This window comes from Dipodomys merriami, unplaced genomic scaffold, assembly GCF_024711535.1.
Source record: "Dipodomys merriami isolate MVZ:Mamm:240054 unplaced genomic scaffold, mDipMer1.0.p SCAF_202, whole genome shotgun sequence".
Lineage (NCBI taxonomy): Eukaryota > Metazoa > Chordata > Mammalia > Rodentia > Heteromyidae > Dipodomys > Dipodomys merriami.
The window spans coordinates 269,789-290,881 of NW_027203405.1; the positions used below are offsets into that span (position 1 = coordinate 269,789).

General features: G+C 61.8%; 2 protein-coding genes across 3 annotated transcripts in view; one reads left to right on the plus strand and one right to left on the minus strand.

Annotated features, from left to right (window-relative positions):
• Positions 1-9,698, plus strand: part of Card14 (caspase recruitment domain family member 14) — a 36,120-nt gene extending 26,422 nt beyond the window's left edge. Inside the window, exons 16-23 of the mRNA XM_070031591.1 lie at positions 1,970-2,096; positions 2,354-2,591; positions 3,255-3,315; positions 3,734-3,845; positions 6,262-6,435; positions 7,902-8,023; positions 8,524-8,639; positions 8,968-9,698. Coding sequence (XP_069887692.1) covers positions 1,970-2,096; positions 2,354-2,591; positions 3,255-3,315; positions 3,734-3,845; positions 6,262-6,435; positions 7,902-8,023; positions 8,524-8,639; positions 8,968-9,175 — 1,158 coding nt within the window. The 3' untranslated portion in view covers positions 9,176-9,698. The remainder of the gene's footprint in view (positions 1-1,969; positions 2,097-2,353; positions 2,592-3,254; positions 3,316-3,733; positions 3,846-6,261; positions 6,436-7,901; positions 8,024-8,523; positions 8,640-8,967) is intronic.
• A 50-nt stretch (positions 9,699-9,748) lies between these two features.
• Sgsh (N-sulfoglucosamine sulfohydrolase) lies at positions 9,749-19,920 on the minus strand. Of its 2 annotated transcripts, XM_070031593.1 has the most exons (9): positions 19,814-19,920; positions 17,722-17,882; positions 14,472-14,577; positions 14,087-14,237; positions 13,627-13,783; positions 13,238-13,319; positions 11,786-11,989; positions 10,732-10,889; positions 9,749-10,611 (listed from the first exon to the last, which is right to left on the minus strand). In XM_070031593.1, exons 1-9 carry the CDS (start codon positions 19,911-19,913, stop codon positions 10,330-10,332), a joined length of 1,401 nt encoding a protein of 466 aa, XP_069887694.1. In that variant the 5' UTR covers positions 19,914-19,920; the 3' UTR covers positions 9,749-10,329. The 2 variants fall into 2 exon arrangements, with proteins under 2 accessions (XP_069887694.1, XP_069887693.1); XM_070031592.1 differs by having other exon boundaries at positions 9,749-10,889.
• Between the last annotated feature and the right edge of the window lie 1,173 nt (positions 19,921-21,093).

Sequence of the window (21,093 nt, forward strand, 5' to 3'; positions counted from 1 at the left end):
GGGTTCGATTCCTCAGCACCACATAAGCAGAAGAAGCTGGAAGTGGTGCTGTGGCTCAAGTGGTAGAGTGCTTGCCTTGAGCTGAAGAGCTGAGGGACAGTACCCAGGCCCAGAGTTCAAGACCCATGACCAACAACAACAAAAACAAAGTACATAGCCTCCTGAAGTTAACTCAGGGAATGAGAGGAGTGGGCAGGGCAGCCCTGTGTGGGTGGGCACTGAGTGGAGGAGGATGGCGTGTGCCATGTGGCACAGCTCAGGAGAGCCTCCAAAATGAACAGTCCCAAGGCTGAGAAATCTTGATCTGGAATGATCTAGAATATTCTAGAACCAAGTTCAGTTCTCTGAAGGGGGAAGTGACTGGCCGCTGGAGGGCAGAGGCGGCTGATCGTTGAGTGGGCCGGCGTGTCACTGCATCGTCCTTATTGTTACCTAGGGAGACAGGGAGTCCTCGTTCTGACGTCCTTTAGGATGGACGAGAGCCACAGCAGACAGGTGGGAAAGGGCCTGAATCAGTTTTAAACTAAGGCGGGCATAACCATAGGATGCCCTTTGTAGATAGGAACCCCATTCTTTCCAGATTGCCGCGTGACAACGGGCAAGGAGGAAGGCATGCGTAGAGCCATCCTTTAGGATGGACGAGAGCCACAGCAGACAGGTGGGAAAGGGCCTGAATCAGTTTTAAACTAAGGCGGGCATAACCATAGGATGCCCTTTGTAGATAGGAACCCCATTCTTTCCAGATTGCCGCGTGACAACGGGCAAGGAGGAAGGCATGCGTAGAGCCAGCACGAATGGCGGTCCTTTTCCCTTTTGCCGAGTGGAGGCCCTAGTGAGGGCCACTCGTTCAGCCTTTTGGGACGTTGTTCCCTGGGGAGGCGCTGGGCCTCTCCCGCCGGCCCTTGGCTGGAGGCCTGTCTCTCCCCTGGGAATCCACGCCCTTACTTTGAAGGTGATTAACAACCGGCAACAGGCTCTGGCGGTTTTGCGGAGATGGGAACTTGAGATGGAGCGGTCTTTTTGGTGGGTGAGAACAGGCTGATGGCGTGTTGCCACCGCAGGGGCGGAGGTGTCCCACACCATGGGGTCCACCAAGTCGGGGGAAGGAGAGAGGAGGGGGGAACATTGGGGGACAGAACTAATAACAGAGGGGCTGCCGGAGCCAAATCAGGAGTCCGCGGGTCAAGGTGGCGTGTAACCTAACAAGTACGTCTGGCCCCCGGAGGGCAGGAGGGCAGGAGGGCATAACCAGGAAGGAATGGAAAAACGGCCGGTCGTGGCCGGTGCTAGGAGGAAAGTTGGCACTGGAGTGAGGCTGGAGGTCATGGGGCAGGGGCCTATGCACCACGCCCTGCAGTGCGCCATTCCGGACTCTGCATATCACAGCCAACTAAACTTCATACCAACTCTACTCATAAGCTCCATTTTTTGGGGGGGTGGTCTGGTCGTGAGGCCTGAACTCTGGGCCTGGGCGCTGTCCCTCAGCTCTTCAGCTCAAGGCTAGCGCTCTACCACTTGAGCCACAGCGCCACTTCCGGCTTTTTTCTTTTTGCTTATGTGGTGCTGAGGAATCGAACCCAGGGCCTCTGGCTTGCAAGGCAAGCGCTCTACCACTGAGCCACCTTCCCAGCCCATAAGCTCCATTTTTAAGACATACTCACAGCAAGTGCTACATGCTTAACCTTTCTGAACAGCAGCCTCTGCCCTCCAGCGGCCAGGCAGGAAGCGCCTCTCTCAAGGAAACAGGGCTGGGTGGTAGGCTGGGCGGTAGGGTTGATGGATGAGCGGATGTGGAAGATGTTGACGGTTGTCCCCACACCCAGCGGGTATGTGACGTGGTGCGTCTGTGGCGTGGTGCTGTGGCCGGGTGCGCGGGTCTCAGTGAGGGCCGAGGGTCTGTCCCCCGGGTTGCGCGGTGCGTGCATTCCTGAGCTCAGACTGCCTGCAGCAAGGGCCCGTCCCCCCTCAGGTGGACCATGAGGCAGCAGAGCCCTCGTTCAAGGCCACGCTGGAGAACACGACCCTGGAGCAGGCGGTCCGGCTCCTCCAGAGGGTCAACGGCTTCTGCTGCCTTTCTGTGAAGGTCAACACTGAGGGTACAGGCGCCAACACGTGCCATGACCTTGCCCCCCGCCCCTGCCCTGCGACAGGTCCCCGGGTCTCCCCAGAGCCCCAGGCGCCCGGCTGGGCTCGCTTTGCACGCCCCCCAGCCCGGCTCTCTCTGGGTCCCCACATCTCCCCCATGCTCCCAGCAGCCTTGGGCTAATGTGGCTTCCACCGTGGGGAGCCCTCACTCTGTCCTCTGTGGGCTTGGGGCCGGGGCTCACTGAGCTGTCATGGGCTCATGCATCAGGTTACAAGAAGCTGGTCCAGGACCTGGAAGCCAAAGTGGTGACATCGGGAGACTCCTTCTACATCCGGGTCAACCTGGCCCTGCCGGGGCGGGGGGAGGGGGAGCTGCCCGTGAACTGCAATGACACACTGCACGTCACGGACACCATGTTCCAGGGCCGCGGCTGCTGGCTGGCCCACCGCCTGGACCCCTACAGCATGCAGCACACCGACCACGGCACCATCCCCAACTACCCCGGGTGAGAGCTGCGGCCGCCCAGCCCCGGCCCAGGAAGAGGCGGGGCCTTCCAGACATTTCCCTCCCCCTCCCCCACCCCCAGCAGAGCCCAGCCGGGGAATGGGGGTGGGGGAGGGATGGGTGTCCTGTAGAAGAACCACCAAGTCAGTGCCGAGGACCAGGTAGCTGACTGATGGGTGCTCTGGCTCCAACACAGGACTTGGGGTCTCTAGAACATTCTAGAGCTGGCCTTCTTGGCCCTGGCTCTGCTGATGTGGGCGGCTCGTGGGTGTCACACAGCCTCCCAGCCTCCACTTGCCAATGTGACAACCAGAAATGGCTCCACACTACCCAGGGTCCCCTGCGGCCAGGCTGCCCGCCGGGACTGCGAGGCCCTGCGTCCAGGGCGGCCCCTGGGCAGGCACGCTGGACAGTTCCCAGCTTCCCCTCACCTGCCCAGCAGCCTGCGGAAACCCACGCATTGAAGCACCCCCTTCCCCCCCACCCCGCGTCTCCCCGCTGCTCACTTTCGGTCCCCTGGGACTGCACTCAGCGGGTCCATGGTCCAGTCAGCATCTGTCGGGTGGGCTGTGCCCGGGATCCGTGCGGGCCCCACGGCCAGGGCAGGTGGACGGCTCTCCCGGGCCCCTGTCCCTGGCAGCAAGTCCCCTGTCTGTCCTCCCAGGGCTCAGCAGCAGCTGCTCACCCTCATCCAAGACATGACCCAGAGGGGGCCTGCCCGCAAGGTGAGCTCTGGAGGGAGGCCCTGGCCTCGCGGGGGAGGCTGACCGGAGTGGGGTGCAGGGCAGTGTCCGTCCCCCGTGGGCCCACCAAGCCCGTGCTGGCGTCTGCGCAGCCTGCCGGCTCCGGGAACGGACCTGCTCTCAGGAGCGCTGTGCCGCGTCCCCTTTCTGTCGCTCACGCCCCCCCCCCCCCAGGACGCAGGATGAGTGCCAGCCAGGCGCCCTCTGTGCTGGGGAGGCTGCTGCGCCCGCTGCCCGCGCAGGCGCCCCTCCCTGCCCACCCTGCTTGAGGCTGTCCCCCCACCTCTGTGGTTTTGACAGGAGTGGGGTTGTGTCTGGGCGGAGTGGGGGTTCCGGGCCCAGATCTGCCATGACGGCCTCTGTGACGACTCCTCGGCCCCTCCCCCCTCGCTCCTCACAGTCCCCCGGGGGGCCTCAGAAGCTGGTCCGCATCGTCAGCGTGGACGGAGCCAAGGCCGGCCTGCTGTGTGCGCCCTTTGCTGAGAGCCAGCTGGACGCAGGCAGGGTGGAAGGTGAGGCCGGCTCCACGCCAGTCAGGGGACTGGCACACTAGTGTTGGAGGGGAGATTGGTACTGGGGTTTGAACTCAGGGCCTCTTTTGCTTTGTTACCTTTGTGTGTGTGTGTGTGTGTGTGTGTGCGTGCACGCACACACACGCTACTCCTGGGACCTGAACTCAGGGCCTGGGCACTGTCCCTGAGCTTAAAAGAAGCTCAAGGCTAGCGCTCCACCACTTGAGCCACAGCTCTACTTCCAGCTATTTTGGTAGTTTAGTGGAAATAAGAGTCTCACAAGGGGCTGGGAAGGTGGCTCAGTGGTAGAGCGCTTGCCTTGCATGCCTGAGGCCCTGCGTTCGCTTCCTCAGCACCACATAAGCAAAAAGAAAAAAGCCGGAAGTGGAGCTGTGGCTCAAGTGGTAGAGCGCCAGCCTTGAGCTGAAGAGCTGAGGGACAGTGCCCAGGCCCAGAGTTCAGGCCCCATGACCAGACCCCCCCCCCAAAAAAAAGAGTCTCACAAATTTTCCTGCCCAGGCTGGCTTTGAACCTCAATCCTCAGATCTCAGCCTCCTGAGTAGCTCAAACTATAGGTGTGAGCCACCTGTGCCAGGCTCTGCTTTTGTTATCTTTTGAATTTCTGCTGCCGACAGCCTGGACTGTAATCCTGTTTATTTCCTGCATAGCTGGGATGACAGGTGGGAATCACTACACTCAGTTTTTTATTGATTGAGATGGGATCTTCACAGCTTTTTGCCTGAGCTGGCCTTAAACAATGATTCCTGTGACCTTAATACCCCAAATAGCTAGGATTACCGGCATAAGCCACAGCATCCCACCCCAGGGCCTGTTTAAGAATCATAACTGACCTGCCTAGCAAGCATGAGACCCTGAGGTTAAACCCTAGTACTGAATAAACAAATATAATTGGTATCCCCATGTCTTTCTGGCCAGCAGCCCAAGGCATCTGTCTTCAAGTCCTTCAAACGTTTCCATCTCTATAACCTGCCCAGTAGAATGAAGCCATCTATATATAGTTCTATCCACAGCAGTCTGTTTGAAATAGTGAACACTGAAAGACTATCAAATGCCCAACAGTGTATAAGCCATCAAGACCCGTGGGATAGTTGCTCCGTGAGCGGTGTGGGCCAAGGCCACAGCAGAGGTCAGGGTAACACAGACTCCACACATGTGAAACTGTACCACAAAGATGCCAACAATGGATTTATTATTATTATCTCTTTTTTTTGGTGTGGGTACCGGGGCTTTCACTCAGTGGCTGGGGCTGCCCCTTAGCTTTTTCTCTCAAGGCCGGGTGCTTTTAACATTTGAGCCAGCCGGGCGCTGGTGGCTCACGCCTGTAATCCTAGCTACTCAGGAGGCTGAGATCTGAGGATCACGGTTCAAAGCCAGCCCGGGCAGGAGAGACCGTGAGACTCCTATCTCCAATAAACCACCAGAAAACCGGAAGTGGCGCTGTAGCTCAAGTGGTAGAGCGCTCGCCTTGAGCTGAAGAGCTGAGGGACAACGCCCAGGCCCAGAGTTCAAGCCCCACGACCGACAAAAAAAAAAAAAAAATTTGAGCCACAGCTCCACTTCCGGTTTTCTGGTGGTTACTTGGGATGAGTCTCACAGACTTTCCTGCTTGGGCTGGCTTAAACTTCAATTCTCAATCTCAGCCTCCTGAGCAGCTAGGATTATAGGTATGAGTTACCAGTGCCTGGTTTCTAAAGTGAATTTAGGGTTTACACCTGTAATCCGAGCTACTCAGGTGGCTGTGGTCTGAGAATTGCAGTTTGAAGCCAGCCTGGGCAGGAAAGCCTGTGAGACTCTTATCTCCAATTACAGAAAAAGCCAGAAGTGACGCAGTGGCTTAAGTGGTAGAGTGCTTGCCTCGAGCAAAAAGGAGCTCAGGGACAGCACCTGCCCAAGAGTTCAAGGCCCAGGACTGGCAAAAAAAAAAAAAAAGGGCATAATATGAAGAAATGGGTTTTGACAACAGAAGAGCAACACAGAACTTCGGCAATGCAGGATGGGGAGGGGGGAGGGCGGGGGGGAGGGAGAGGCCCCGCGGGAAGGGGGGGGCTGTACAGGAGGGGAGTTTGTACGGGGGGGGGGTCAGCAAGCAAAGCCAGCAGAGCCCGTGTGCGCTCTTCCAAAGGAGAAACCCAGGCTCCCTTTACTCTCCCCGGGAACACAAGGAAAATGGGATTCAGCTGCTGCCCTGGGGAGCCTCCAGGTGTGAGGTCTCTGGGCGTGTGCAGGGTGCAGTTCACCGTGTTGATTACATGCTGCCTGTGCCCTGTGTAATTCTAGGTGTCAGCACCTGTCCCATGGGGAGGAGGGGGGAGGGGAGAGGGGGGAGGGGGAGGGGGAGGGGGAGGGGGAGGGTGGTGGCAGCCTGGACTGCACGCTCACGCCCCTTCCTCCACAGACCGTTCCGGCACCTGCTTCTGGGCGGAGAGCTGCTTCACCCTGGCCCCCTACACGCCCGTGCACCCCCACCGGCCCACGCGGCCCCGGCCAGTGCTCATCGTGCCCAGCATCGTCGGGAAGATCCTGAGCGCAAAGCTGTGTCTCCTCCAGGGGTTTAAGAGGTGCATAGCAGGTAGGCGCCAGGCGGGGGGGAGGGGGGCCCTGCCGAGGCCGCCTCTGCTAGGGAGTGGGGGAGCCATGAGCCTCCATAACAGGTGACCACAAACTGCTGACTGGGTGGGGGTGAGGGTGGGGGGGGAGGGGGAGGGGGTGGGAGAGGAGGGGGAGGGGGTAAGTAGCAGTGCCACAGGGCAGATCTGTCCCCGCGTCACCAGCTCCCTGGGGCCCCAGGGGTGAGCCCTTCCTGGCCGAGTTCAGCCTCTGGGGGTGCCACAGATCCTGAAGGGTCTTTGTTTGGCTCACGGCCGTGTGGCTCCATCTCAGCCTTGACCAGAGGAGGCCTTTTCCCAGGGTGTCTCCTCCTCCACATGCTCTCCTGCCAAGACGCAGGTGGTTGGATTTGGTGCCCAGTCTAACTCATCCGCCCTTAGGAGAACCCTATTTGCAAGTCTTTGACAGACATGGTCTGTGGGGGGCTCTTCCACTGGGCACTCATGTTTGTCACGGGTGCTTGGTGAGGCAAGGCTTCTGACCACTTATTTAAAAAGAGAATAGAGGCACCGGTGGCTCACACCTGTCATCCTAGCTACTCAGGAGGCTGAGATCTGAGGCTCGCGGTTCAAAGCCAGTCCAGGCAGGAAAGGCCGTGTGAGACTCTTATCTCTAATAAACCACCAGCAAACTGGACGTGGTGCTGTGGCTCAAGTGGTAGAGCGCTCAAAAAGTGCAGGAACAGCACTCAGGCCCAGAGTTCAAGCCCCACGACCGACAGCAAAAAAAAAAAAAGAAAGAAAGAAAGAATGGATGTCAGTGAGGGGTTGGGCATGCGCTGGACTCGTGGGACCTGTATAGAGCTGGGCACCGCGAGCTGACGGCCCCCATCAGGCCTGTGGGCAGGGCAGCCAGGGAGCAAGCGCTGGCCTGGGCTCCGGAGGCCGAATCTATGTGAATCCTTTTGGGCATAAAGCAAAAGTGGGGGCCTCAGTGTAGGGTGGGGCGCTTAGCTTCACATCTGCCCTGCAGGACTTCTCATTGTACCTAAAGCCAGAGCACCCCTCCCTGTGTGACAGGTGTCCGGGGCCAGGCCCTGCTGCGGGCTGGGGATGTGTGAGTCTGAGCCCAAGGAAGAGATGCGCAGGAGGGACAGGCAGGGTTGCTGTGCCATCATACCATCTCTGTCCACCAGTCCTTCTGCTAGTCCATCTATCCATCCGCCCTCCCTTGTTCCCACCCGCCAGACAGCATCCCTGTGGTGTCCGGAGAGTCTAGGGTGGGGGACAGTCCAGGGGATGGACAGTCCAGGGTGGCGGGTGGTCCAGGGTTCTGGGCAGCAAGGGCAGGGCCTGCTTGCTGCAGTGGCCGCACGTGGAGGGCTGCGGGACGCGCGCCGAGCCAGGGGTCCCCAGGGGCGCGGCCTCAGCGCAGCCTCTCGACCCGAGCATGCAGGTGCGTGACAGCCCCACCCACTGTCACCTCCAGAGCACTTGAGCCAGGAGGAGTTCGAGGTCCGGAGCCGGAGAGGGGACCTCATCCAGGAGGGAGAGGCGGCTGGCGGCCGGTGCTGGGTGACCCGCCAGGCTGTCGAGGCCCTGGCGGAGACGGTAGGGGCGGGTTGGAGGGCTACCCTGGGGCTGCGCTGGGGAGGCCTGGGGGGGTCACCGGGGCCCAGGACGTCCTGGTTAGGGCGTCCTACCCTCAGTAGGACAAACCTTGCTACTGCTCTCTGGGGGGCCCGTGCTCCGGGGCCAGGCTTCATTCCTGGAGCCTCAGTTTTCTCAGTTCAAGAGACGTCTAGTAAACATTTCCTTATGGTGAAACACTGAGACAGTAACACTTCCATGTCTGGAAGCTTCAGGGGGCTTCCCCAGCTGTGGGGAGCCCAGCCTCCCCCCGCCCCAGGCCCAGTGCACCCTGTGATCCCCGGGGTCGCTGCACCCCGAGTAGTCTCCCTCCATCCCAGGGACTCCTAAGTGCACAGCGCCGCGCTTGGAGTGGAAGTTCTCTCCCACCCGTTCCCCAGTGCCATCCACCCGTGCCCTGCCCGCCCCCAACTGCGCCTTCGGCCCACGAGCCTCACGTGCCTCTCCCTCCCCCCAAACAGAACACCCACGCCCTCCTGGATGTGCGGCTGGACAGCGTCCACGTCCTGCACAGGATGGACATCTTCCCCATCATCCTCCATGTCTCAGTCAACGAGAAGACGACAAAGAAACTCAGGTACACCTGGGGCGGGCAGCAGGGTCAGAGCTACCCCTGAGCCACCTGGCCCGGCCTGCGCCTTGGGCCTGAGCTTGGAGGTTCCCCAACTCCCTCTGCTCCGGCCCCGCCCGCCCATGCCAACAGCAACGTCCCCGCGGGCCGTCCCCATGGGTGACGCGCCACTTGGGGCTGGGTCCTGGCTTCTTTCCCTCAAGAGGCTGAGGTAGGGCCACCAGACCCACAGCCCAGGGTGTTTGTGTGGCCCATCTGAGCTGGGTTCTGGGCAGCGGGCCTGGGCAGCCTCACCGCCCTGAGCCGTCCTCTGTACCGCCGCCTCGCCTCGCAGGAAGGGCCTGCAGCGGCTCGGCACCTCGGAGGAGCAGCTCCTGGAGGCGGCCCGGCAGGAGGACGGAGAGCTGGACAAAGCGCCCTGCCTGTACAGCAGCCTGGCCCCCGACAGCTGGAGCGACCCGGACAGCCTGCTCAGCTGTGTCCGCCTGGCCGTTGCAGACGAGCAGAGGAAGGTGGTGTGGACAGAGCAGGGCCCACTCTGAACACACGCTCACCGTGAGCAGGCCATGCCGGAACCTCACCACAGCTCTGTCAGAGTAAACCGTCTCCCCGGCCCCGGCCTCCCTCGGGATGCAGCCCCGGGACGCGGCCATGCTGGCTGGGGCCCGGATGAGGGATAATGGGATACGCACCCGATCCTGTGACACCTCTCACCTCAGAAGGCAGCAGAGGGTGCGTTCCAACCCACGGCAGACGAGAACCACCCCCCCCCCACGGCCCCAGATGGCCTTTCTCAGCTCCTGTGGCCCCGGAGCCCCTCCGTCAGACGCCAGTGTGCTCACCTGCAGGGGCATTCCTGTGGCACACTGGGATTTAGTGATCTAGCACGTGGCCTGTGGCCAGTGTGCCCTGCCCCCCACATGCAGGTTGTTAGGACAAGGGCCGGGGAGCTTCTTGGGGGCCAGGATCTTCACCCCAGGCCATGGGGCCACGCTCCCCTCCCCGACCCCTTGCCTCTTGGGACCGAGCAGACCGAATGTCACTTGGACAGCACCCTGGACCAGGAGGCCCTGCGCGTCAGCTTGCTGTGCTCACAAGTCACAAGTGAGTCCAAAAAAGGAATTCCTGCATATTTGACTAAAATAAAAAGCTTTGTCCCATGGTGGCCCGTGGCCTGCCGCCTCCCCATCCCCCACTACAGAGCAGATGGGGGGGGCCCGGTGGTGGGAGGGGACAGGGCCGATGTGAACAAGGCGCTGGTGTCACATGAAGAAGGGTGGAACTCGGCCTCACCCTCAGAAAGACCACCAAGAATCCAGGAAAATGCTACGTGGGCAGGGTGGCCTAGGATGGGGGTGGGGCAGGGCGGCAGCAGGAGCAAGCTGTGGGCCGGGCAGAGCCTTTTCCTAGGGACGAAGGTTGGTAAAAGCGGCCAATGCCCGTGGGGGCTGAGGGACATCCCAGGCTCCTTGTGGGCTGGGAACGCACAGGCTAGAGGGAACCCAGGTCCCCGCCCCGTCTCCATAGTCCCCAGACACCCCCCTCCCCGCCAGGACACAGCTCGGATGCCAGCACAGCCAGTCCTCGGCCGGGGAGGGGGGGCAGCGCCGGGGGGGGGCAGCGCTGGGGGAGGGGGGACGCAGCCGTGACCCCGTGAGGAGGGCAGGGCGGGAGCAGGCGCCCGGCGGGCGGCAGGTCACAGCTCGTTGTGGAGGGGCTGGCACCGCGGGGCCAGCCTGTCCTCCAGCACGCCGTCGGGCGCGCACACCCAGGGGTCGTGCGTCTCCCACTGCCACTTGGCCAGCCGGGCTCTCAGCGCCTGCAGCACCGGCGCGAGGCGCGGGTCGGCGGCCAGGTTCTGCGTCTCGCGGGGGTCCTGGCGGCCGTCGTACAGCTCCCAGCGGGCGCGGTAGTAGTACTGGTGGAGGTCCTTGTACCAGCCCGTGGGCCGGCCGGCCACAGTTCGGTTCAGGAGGTCCTGGAAGGTGGGCGAGACGTAGAAGTCCTGGTCGATGGGGAAGGGCATCTTGAAGTGCAGGTTGTGCACCAGGCGGAAGTGCCCGTGCAGCACCGAGCGCATGGGGTAGGACATGGTCACCTCGTGGTGGCTCTGGCTGCCAAAGACCGTGGCCCAAGTGGGCTCCTCTTGCAGCGCCGGCAGCAGGGACCGGCCCGTGAGCTGGACGGTCCTGGAGCCAAAGATGGCGTAGCTGGGGTAGGGGATGGAGAACCAATCCAGGATGGTAGGGGTGAGGTCTGGAAAGAAAGCACTGGTCAGCCAGGACCCGCAGGGCACGGAGCCTGGCGTGAGCTACTCCAGAACCCGAAGGCCAGACATCGCCAGCGGGGCGGCGTGCCCTGGGCCCTGGCCTGGCACAGCTGGCCGGTCATCGCTGGGCCATGAGACCGTCCGCGGCATGCACAGTATGCCCAGAGGCCCTGGCTGGCTCCTACTTAGGGTCTTTAGAACTCCTACAGGCGGCTGGGAAGGTGGCTCAGTGGTAGAGCACTTGCCTTGCATGCATGAGGCCCTGGATTCGATTCCTCAGCACCACATAAACAGAAAAAGCTGCAAGTGGCGCTGTGGCTCAAGTGGAAGAGTGCTCGCCTTGAGCTGAAGAGCTGAGGGACAGCGCCCAGGCCTGAGTTCAGGCTCCACGACTGACAAAAAACAAAAAAACAAAACTCCTACTGGCTGGACGTGCCTCAGGGAAGGAGGGCCCGCCGGAGCTCCTGAGCTCAGAGTTTGGGGCCAAAGAGAGGAGGGCTCCGAGCTAGGAGGAACCTAAGCTCACAGCCCAGTCAGCCACCGGAAGCTCCTCCAGGCGCGGGCAGGGCGGGGGAAGGCGCAGGGCCACCCCCCTCCCCCCCCAGTCCTTCACAGTTCTCGCACCTACAGCTCTGTGTGGGGGATACAGAGCCAGAGATGAGCAGGGCCAGGAAGGCAGGTGTTCTCTAAGTGTGGTCCCTGGGCACCAGCACTGGCCCCACGTCCGCACGTGGCAGGCCCACGTCTGGGGACTCGAAAGCTTGCCTGTGCCGTGCCTTCCCCCGTGGCCTGCCCCGTGATGCTGTCACCAGCGCTGTCACACCTGGCAGGGGATGGACCCCCCCACCCCCCCGGACGTGGTGGGCGGAGGCGTCGTACGCACCTAGGAGGCTCACGTAGGCCTCGCTGACCTGGCCCCAGCGGTGCGGGTGCTCCGGAGATGACACCAGCAGGGGCTCAGCAGTCCCGGGGCGGTACAGGTTGGTCCTCCCGCTGGGGAAGGGGATCCCGTTGTCTGACGTGAACATGACCAGTGTGTCGTTTAGGACTCCAGCGCTGCCCAGCTCCTGGAGCACGAGTCCGATCCCTGGGGGCGGGGTGTGTGTGTGTGTCAGCTCCTCCAGCCTGCTGACCATCCTGTCGCCTAGCACTGCACTCTGTGTGCCTTAAAGCACCCAGTGGCCCTTCCTGCCAGCCCAGGCAACTACCTGCAGCCCCACCCCATCCTGGAGCCCTTCGCAGAGCCCCAGGGTGCTGCCCATCCCTCAACAGCCCTCAGCTGCCGCCGCTCCCACGGCTTTCTCTGCGTCTGCTTTTATTTTTTATTTTTTTATTTTTATTTCTGGGTCCGGTCGTGGGGCCTGAACTCCGGGCCTGGGCGCTGTCCCTCAGCTCTTCAGCTCAAGGCTAGCGCTCTACCACTTGAGCCACAGCGCCACTTCCGTTTTTTTTCTTTTTGCTTATGTGGTGCTGAGGAATCGAACCCAGGGCCTCATGCATGCAAGGCAAGCACTCTACCACTGAGCCACCTTCCCAGCCCCTTCTGCTTTTAAATTTCAAGTTCAAACCCCCAAATGGACAGCTTGGGAAGAGGCTGAGGACGGCATGTTCTCCACACCCGCTTCCCGGGGCCGCTGTCATTCACCACACCAACAGGGGCGTGATGAAGGTACCGACCTGCTCAACAAGGTCAGCCTCCCCCCAGAGGTACATTCGCTGGTACCTCTAAATCTGACCTAATCTGGAAGAGACTTTGTAGGTGGAAGGTGAGGAACTCAGGGTGTGATCACTCCCAAGTCTCCAAGTGGGCCATGTATCCAGTGCTGAGGTAAGGGTGCTCTTAAGGGGGGGAGACATGGCAGAGATGCCGTAGAAAGCTGGCTGCGGCGATGTGGCCACAAGCCGGGGGATGCCACGCTTCCCCAGCCTAGAAGCCGCGGAGGCAGGACCGGTCTTCCCTCCAAACTCCTGGCCTCCACACCACAAGAATAAAACTACTGCTGTGTGAGGCCCCCGGTGTCAGCCACAAGCACTAACGCAAGTTCTGCATCAGTACATCTAGATCCAACCCCGCATCCCACAGCCTTTTCACAATCCCACTGCTGAAGCACGCTGGGGTCGTCCCTAAGGGCAGCCGCAGGGCCCGGCCCGGCCCGGCCCGGCCCGGCCCAGCACAGTTCTTCAGCACAGCTGGTGACCCGCAGGGCACAGGGCTGCCTGAGTGTAGCCTGCTCGGCTCAGCCCAGCAGGGCCTGCCGCACCTGCGCACACTGCCACAGGGGCGCCCACCTGGGCTAGGCCCAGGGAGCTCCTTGGCCTGGTCCTCGGAACTCACCTTGGTCCATCCTGCCGATGGTCGTATACTGGGCAGCCAGGTCGGCTCGGGCTGCTGGTGTGTCGGGGATAAAGTACGGCACCTGGGAGGGCACAGCAGAATGGGAGAGAGGCCTGGGGAAGGGAGCTGCTCGTGAACTTGGGTAGGAGGTGGAATGCCGGCCTTCTTGCCAGGGTCGGGCACCACCTTGCTCCTGAGGACAGACTGGCCCAAGGGGCTGTACCCTGGAGGTGTGTCTCTACAGCCCACAGAGGACGCCCAGGCCTAGTAAGTACTGGGGTCCCCTCCCGCACATACGACCACGCGGTGGGCCAGGGCTGGGGGCTGGGGGAGGGCATTAGGGACGGCACCAGAGGGCGTCTTGGAAGAGCAGCAAAGGCCCCTCCTACCAGCACGTCCTGCGGGTCGTAGGTCTGGGGTGTCCAGTCCGGGATGCGCCCCATGCCGCGCTCCCCATTCCCGAACTTCTCACAGAAGGCTCCGTATTGGGGCTGGGAGTGCCCACAGCGGTGGGGGTCGTGGAAGGCCACGTAGAGGAAGAAGGGCCTGGATGTGGGGGAGGGGCGCACATCAAGGTCGGGGGTCATCTGGCCGGCTCGGCCCACACACTGACTCTCTAGCCTGGACAGCCCGACGCGCAGCTTTGTCCACTCCTGCCTGTCTCAAAGTCTTCCTGTTTCCCTCACTGTCCCCACAACCCCAAGTACTCACTGTACTCACTGGAGCATCTGGAATCTTCTCCCTGCCCTCCCTCCCGGCCATCCAGGGAGTCCTGGTTCAAGGCTGGGTCCGGCCCTGCTGGGAGGAGGCGGCAGCCCCTCTTTCCCCGTAGCCCCTCTTTCCCCGTACCGGTCATCCTGGGTCTGCAGGAATCTCCGCACTAGCAGCTTAATCCTCGTGATATTCCGCCCCACCTGGAGCACAGAGCTGTTCTCCTCCGTGTACGCGAAGTCGAACGGGTACACGGTCTCGGGCCCCACGTGCTTCTTCCCGATGATGCCTGTGAGCGGGGGGGAGACGGGTCCAGGGTTCTCCGTCCCCTTCTCATCCTGAGCCCCAAGAGCGGCGGCCGGTGGAAGGCCGCAGACCACAGGTGGCGCAGGCCCAGGTCCTGGGGACAAGGGCTCAGGGCAGGCCGCCCCGAGCACTCGGTCCTCCCAGCCCTGAGCGGGCGGGCTCCAGGAAGGGCCAGGAGCCCGTACCCCCGCACCCACCCTCACGCCGCAGGCCTCACCCGTGCGCACGCCGGCCTGGCTGAGCAGCAGCGGCAGGCTCCGCACCTTGTCGAAGGAGCTGAAGTGGTGCACGTCCTGGTGCAACCCGTACATGCCATTCTGATGCTGCAGACAGGAGTGCGTGAGGCGGGGCCCCTCACCCTCACCCACCTCCGCTCCAGCCCTTCTTTTGTGCCATTACTAGGAACTTGAACGCAGGGCCTGAGTGCTGTCCACGGCTTTTTTACTCTAGGCCAGCGGTTTACCCCTTGAGCTGGTGCTTCACGCCTGTCCTCCTAGCTGCTCAGAAGGCTGAGATCTGAGGATCATGGTTTGAAGCCATTCCAAGGAAGAAAGTCCCTGAGACTCTTTTTTGTCGGTTGTGGGGCTTGAACTCTGGGCTTGGACACTGTCTCTCCGCTCTTCAGCTCAAGGCCAGCACTCTACCACTTGAGCCACAGCACCACTTCCAGTTTTCTAGTGGTTTATTGGAGCTAAGAGTCTCATGGACTTTCCTGCCTGCGCTGGCTTTGAACCCAGATCCTCAGATCTCAGCCTCCTAAATAGCTAGGATTACAGGCATGAGCCACTAGCTCCTGGCTTCCCTGAAACTCTTATCTCCAATTAACCACCCAAAAAGCCAGAAGCAGAGCTGTGGCCTAAGAGGTAAAGTGCGGGGCCAGGAAGGTGGCTCAGTGGTAGAGTGCTTGCCTTGCATGCATGAGGCCCTAGTTCGACTCCTCAGCAGAAAATGCCAGAAGTGGTGCTGTGGCTCAAGTGACAGAGCGCTCGCCTTGAGCTGAAGAGCTGAGGGACAGCGCCCAGGCCCAGAGTTCAGGCCCCACAACCAGCAAAAAAGAAAAAGAAAAAGAAAAAAAGAGGCAAAGTGCCAGCCTTGAGCAGAAAAGCTAAGGGATAAAACCCAGACCCTGAGTTCAAGCCCCAGTACAGACATAAGTAACGAAATAATGAAATAAAAGAACGGATGCTCTGATATAGCTACGCCATGAATAAACCTTGAAGATACTAACTCAGTAAAACAGCAAGGGGTAAACACCATATGATTTCACTCAGGGGTGGTCCCTGGAGCAGTTAGACTTAGAGACAAAGCAGAATGGAGCTCGCTCCTGTGGTCAGGGCCAGGGATGGGTCATTGTTTAATGGGTGCAGAGTTTGAGTTGGGGAAGAAGGTGAGCCGGGCGCCGGTAGCTCACGCCTGTCATCCTGCTCAGGAGGCTGAGATCTGAAGATCACGGTTCAAAGCCAGCCCAGGCAAGAAAGTCCATGGGACTCTTATCTCCAATAAACCACTAGAACCAGAAGTGGTGCTGTGGCTCAAGCAGTAGAGTGCTTGCCTTGAGCTGAAGAGCTGAGGTACAGCGCCCAGGCCCAGAGTTCAAGCCCCACGACCGACCAAAAAAAAAAAAAAAAAGAAAATTGAGGGTGAAGTATGGGCTGACAGCCCTGTGAACCTGCTTAAGACCAGCCAAAGTGCACTTAAAAATGGCAAAGATAGCCAGGTGCCGGTGGCTCACACCTGTAATCCTAGCTACTCAGGAGGTTGAGATTTGAGGATCACGGTTCAAAGCCAGCCTGGGCAGGAAAGTTCGTGAGACACTCATCTCCAATAAACCGTTAGAAAATAGGAAGTGGTGCTGTGGCTCAAGCAGTAGAATGCTCGCCTTGAGCTGAAGAACACAAGGACAGCGCCCAAGCCGAGAGTTCAAGCCCCACAACCAACAACAACAACAAAAAAAAAATGGCACTCCATCAGAAAGAATGACATTGCCCCATTTGTTAGGAAATGGAAAAACTTGGAAAAAATTATATTAAGTGAAGTAAGCCAGGCCCAAAGAAACATAGGTCCCATGGTTTCCCTTATTTGCAGTATCTAGTATATGTATGAGTCAAGTGGAAAAGGTCAGATGATGTGAGGTCAGGAAAATGAACCCTGAGATATGTATTTTAATGTTTTTTTCTTTCATGCATGTGTTTCTAACGCATTTATAAGATTATCTCTTTGTTGCTTTGTATGTCCCTCCCCCACAGTATAACCCCTGCTTTCACTATATTTGATGTCAGTATAACTTGTGGAGGAGATGGGGAAAAACCAGTTGTTTAAGGATACAGGTGGACCTGTTCCAACAATGAGAAGTACAAGTTGTCATGTCCAAAACGAGCTTTACAACGTCGGTGCGGGGGGGGGGGGTGGGGGGTGGGGAAGGAGAAGGATTGGGATTGGGGGGGAGGGGGGAGGGGGGAGGCTGGGAAGGGATGTGAAGGGTAAACCAAAGGAGGAGGGTGCAATGCTTGGAAAGAAATGTACGCATTATCCTGCCCATGTAATTGTAACCCCTCTGTACAGTATGTTCACAAATAAAATAAAATTAAACTAAAAAAAAGATTAAAAAAAATGACAAAGATAGGGCTGGGAAGATGGCTCAGTGGTAGAGCGCTTGCCTTGCATGCATGAGGCCCTGGGTTCGATTCCTCAGTACCACATAAGCAAAAAGAAAAAAGCTGGAAGTGGTGCTGTGGCTCAAGAGGTAGAGCGCTAGCCTTGAGCTGAAGAGCTGAGGGACAGCGCCCAGGCCGAGTTCAGGCCCCATGACCGGACCCAAAAAAAAAAAATGGCAAAGATACTGGGCACCGGTGGCTCACGCCTATAATCCTACTCAGGAGGCTGAGGTCTATGGATCTCAGTTCAAAGCCAGCCCGGGCAGGAAAGTCTGTGAGACTCTTATCTCCAATAAATCTCTAGAAAACCAAAAGTGGTGCTGTGGCTTAACAGGTAGAGCACTGGCCTTGAGCTGAAGAGCTGAGAGACAGCGCCCAGGCCCAGAGTTCAAGTCCCACGACCAACAGAAGAAAAAAAAGGATGCAATGACGACATCTCTATCATCTATTTGCAATAATAATCATAACGGTAATGACAATGATGATGATAAAGGTGCCTTGGCAACACAGCTCTGGTGGCCACTGCCAAGATGTAAGGTGACAAGGGCTGTACACAGCGCGTGTGCAAGCGTTTTACCCACGAAGCCATGCTCAGTGGGTGCCCACAATGACCCTGTGACATCCTGTTGTCCCCTCCGCGGCACAGACCAGGAAACTGAGACACGGAGCTGGAAGCTATGTGCTGAAGGCAACAGAGAGCAGCGGAGCAGCTCTGTGGGGAGGTGAGGGGTCAGAAACCCTCCTCCGCCCTTGGCAAGGCCACAGCCGGGGCCTGGGTCCTCCCCGCCCCCTCCTCCCAGAGGATGTCCTCACCTGCGGCAGGCCGGTGAGCAGGCTGGCGCGGCTGGGAGAGCAGCTGCTGACCGAGGTGAAGGCATTACGGAAGAGGAGGCTGCGCCGGGCCAGGGCGTCCAGGTGAGGGGTGGAGATGGCGCTGTTGTTGTAGGCTCCGCTTTCAAAGCCCCCATCGTCGGCTGAGGAAGGCGGAGACAGAGGCTGGGATCATGTGTGATCTCATGGGCTGGGATCATGAGACACGGGGGGGGGGGGGGGGGGCCCTAGCGGCTCACACCCGTAATCCTAATGACTTCACGAGGCTGAGATTTGAGGGTCAAGGTTCAAAGCCAGCCCAGGCAGATCTGTCTGTGAGATTCTGATATTCAATTAAGCAGCAAAAAGCTAGAAGTGGAGGTGTGGCTCAAGTGGAAGAGTACCAGCGTTGAGCAAAAAAGCCAAGCCAGAGTGGGAGGTCCTGAGTTCACACACTCTCACACACACACACACACACACACACACACACACGTGTACACACGAGACGCAGCAGGGGGGGGCAGGGGAGGCTGCTGCAGAGGCACGGGCCAGCAATGCTCAGAACGGGGAGGCAGCCGTGGACAGATACCTGAGCAGGGGACAAATGACACCAGGCAGGAGACAGGGCTGTGGACAGACGGGCAGAGTAGGCCAGACACCCAGGCAGCATGAAACCTGGGTGGAGTCAGCATGCAGGAGCCATGACCCCGCAGGCTTGGTGCACAGCACGTGATACTCGAGTGAGTCCATGAACACAAGCAGACACGGGATTCAAGCGGGAAGGAAACCCAGTTGCTGAGCTACCTCGACAGGCATGCTAGCAGGTGGCCACACTACTGGTCAGTTCCAGGCTCTGCAAAAACTGCTCAGGCAGCTGCTGTGAGAGGTGTGCCCAGGGCACTGCCCACCCCTGCCCCTCATTGCTGCCCGGCACAGTCCCCTTGCCAAAGACCTGGCGGATTTCCCCATGCCACCCTGTAAGGTAAACAAAGCCAGAGAGAAGGGGCGAGGCGCAGTGCCCACGATCACACAGCTGGGCAGCAGGGAAAGGGGGTGGGCCTCTCAGCTCCTAAAGCCATGCCAAGCTGCTTCACTCTGCTCTGGGGCCAGGGCCCCCCTGTCCCCCAAAAATCAGCGGGAACTCTCAGAACAACGTTCTGCCCCCCTCACAGACACTGAACAGAGAGAAGGCTGGTCAGGGGGGATGACTGTCCCCGCCCAGCTGGAGCCACTGGGCTCATGACCACAGAGCAAGCAAGGGGCGGAGTGCTGGGTTCCGGCCATTCGGGGCGCATCCTGTGGCAGGCCCTAGCAAAGTCTACTTCGGGGAGTCTCAGCACTTGGCTCCTGCCGTGCATGGAACTGTGTCTTCCCAGAATTCACCTGCTGGGGTCTTTTCTGAGGCTTTGAGGGTGGGGCTGGGGCAAGGAGGATGGCGGCTTTCCCCAGCTCCCTGAGGAGACCACGGAGCAGGCCATTTGCAAGCCAAGAGGGGGGCCTCACCAAACCCCACCTTGCCGCCTCTCTCTGTCTCCAGCAATGCGGGGAGGCCGGGGTCTGTGCCTCTTGGTGACAGCAGCCTAAGCTACGCCAGGGCAAAAGCTGGGGCTGCATGTCTTGGGCTGTGGAAAGTTCTAGCACTCATCCTGTTCCAGACTGACTCTGGAAAGGTCTGGAAGAATGGAAGGACTTTCACAAGGGCCCCTGGAAGCTGAGGATGCGTGTGTGTGTGTGACAAGCGGGCTAAAGCCGTCCAGAGGCCACAGTGAACCAGAAAGTGGGGGGTCCGGCAGAGGTCCCCGGCTCTGTCACCCGAACAGGAAGTCCTGGGAGCGCCGGGGCGCTGGAAGAACTTGGGGTTCCAGGGGAAGGGGGGGCCGAGGGCCACAGGCCGCTCCGGGGAGCTGAAGACAGGAGGTGGCGCTGACGGGCCGGGCCGCCCCCGACGGCAGAGCCAGGCGCGCTGGGTGGGGCTGGGGTGCGGGTCGGCCAGGGCGCGCGGGGTGCGGGCTGACCCCCGCCCCGGTCCGCAGGGGGACCGCGCGCAGCGGCCTCGGGCGGGGCAGCGGCAGGCGGCCCCGGCGGCGGCACTCACCGAGGATCAGCAGCACGTTCCGGCGGCGCGCGCGGCAGAGCCCCAGCCCCAGCTGCAGCAGCAGCAGCAGCGCGCAGCAGGCGAGCCCCGGGCCGCGCATGGCGGCTCCGCGCGCAGGACGGCGACGCCCGCCCCGGCTCGGCCCCGCCCCCACGTCACGAGCGCGCCAGGCCCCGCCCCAGAGGACGTGCCCGTCAGGCCCCGCCCCGGCCCGGCCCCGATAGGACGTGTCCGCCAGGCCCCGCCCACGGATCCGCCCCCGACACCACGTGCCCGCTGGGTCCCGCCCCCAAATCCTGGCTGCGTCACGTGCCCGGGGAGCCCCGCCCGCTCCGAGATTCCCGCGGCGCCGGCTCCAGGGACGGCGGGGCCCGGACGGCGGGGGCTCGGGACGGCGGGGCCCGGACGGCGGGGCCCGGGACGGCGGGGGCCCGGACGGCGGGGGCCCGGGACGGCGGGGGCCCGGGACGGCGGGGCCCGGACGGCGGGGGCTCGGGACGGCGGGGGCCCGGGACGGCGGGGCCCGGGACGGCGGGGCCCGGACGGCGGGGGCCCGGGACGGCGGGGGCCCGGGACGGCGGGGCCCGGACGGCGGGGGCTCGGGACGGCGGGGCCCGGACGGCGGGGCCCGGACGGCGGGGGCTCGGGACGGCGGGGGCCCGGGACGGCGGGGCCCGGGACGGCGGGGCCCGGACGGCGGGGCCCCGGACGGCGGGGGCTCGCGGCTGCGGCGCCCCGCAGGTGAGCGCGCGTTCGCGGAGGGCGCGGGCGGCCGGTGCGCGGGACCCGAGGGCGGGCGCCCCCCGCGCGGGGCTCCGCGGCGCCCGGCCTGGCTTGGAGATGGGTCCTGGTGACCTGCGCGGGGCCCACGCCGGACCCCGGGCTCGCGGGCTGGGGGGGCTTCCCCGGGCGCCGGCGGGCGGGCGGGGCCTGGAGGGGGCGGCGGGGCCTGGGGGGGCGGCGGGGCCCGGGGGGGGCGGGCGGCGGGGCCCGGGGGGGCAGGGCCCGGGGGGGCGGCGGGGCCGGGGGGGGGCGGCGGGGCCCGGGGGGGCAGGGCCCGGGGGGGCGGCGGGGCCCGGGGGGGCGGGGCCCGGGGGGGCGGGGCCGGGGGGCGGCGGGGCCCGGGGGGGCGGGGCCCGGGGGGCGGCGGGGCTGGGGGGGGCGGGGGGGCCCGGGGGGGCGGGCGGGCCCGGGGGGGCGGGCGGGAGGGCCGGGGGGGGCGGGGCCGCACGGGACTCCGCCCGCGGGGTCCCCGACGCGGCTCCCTGGGACCTGGCGAG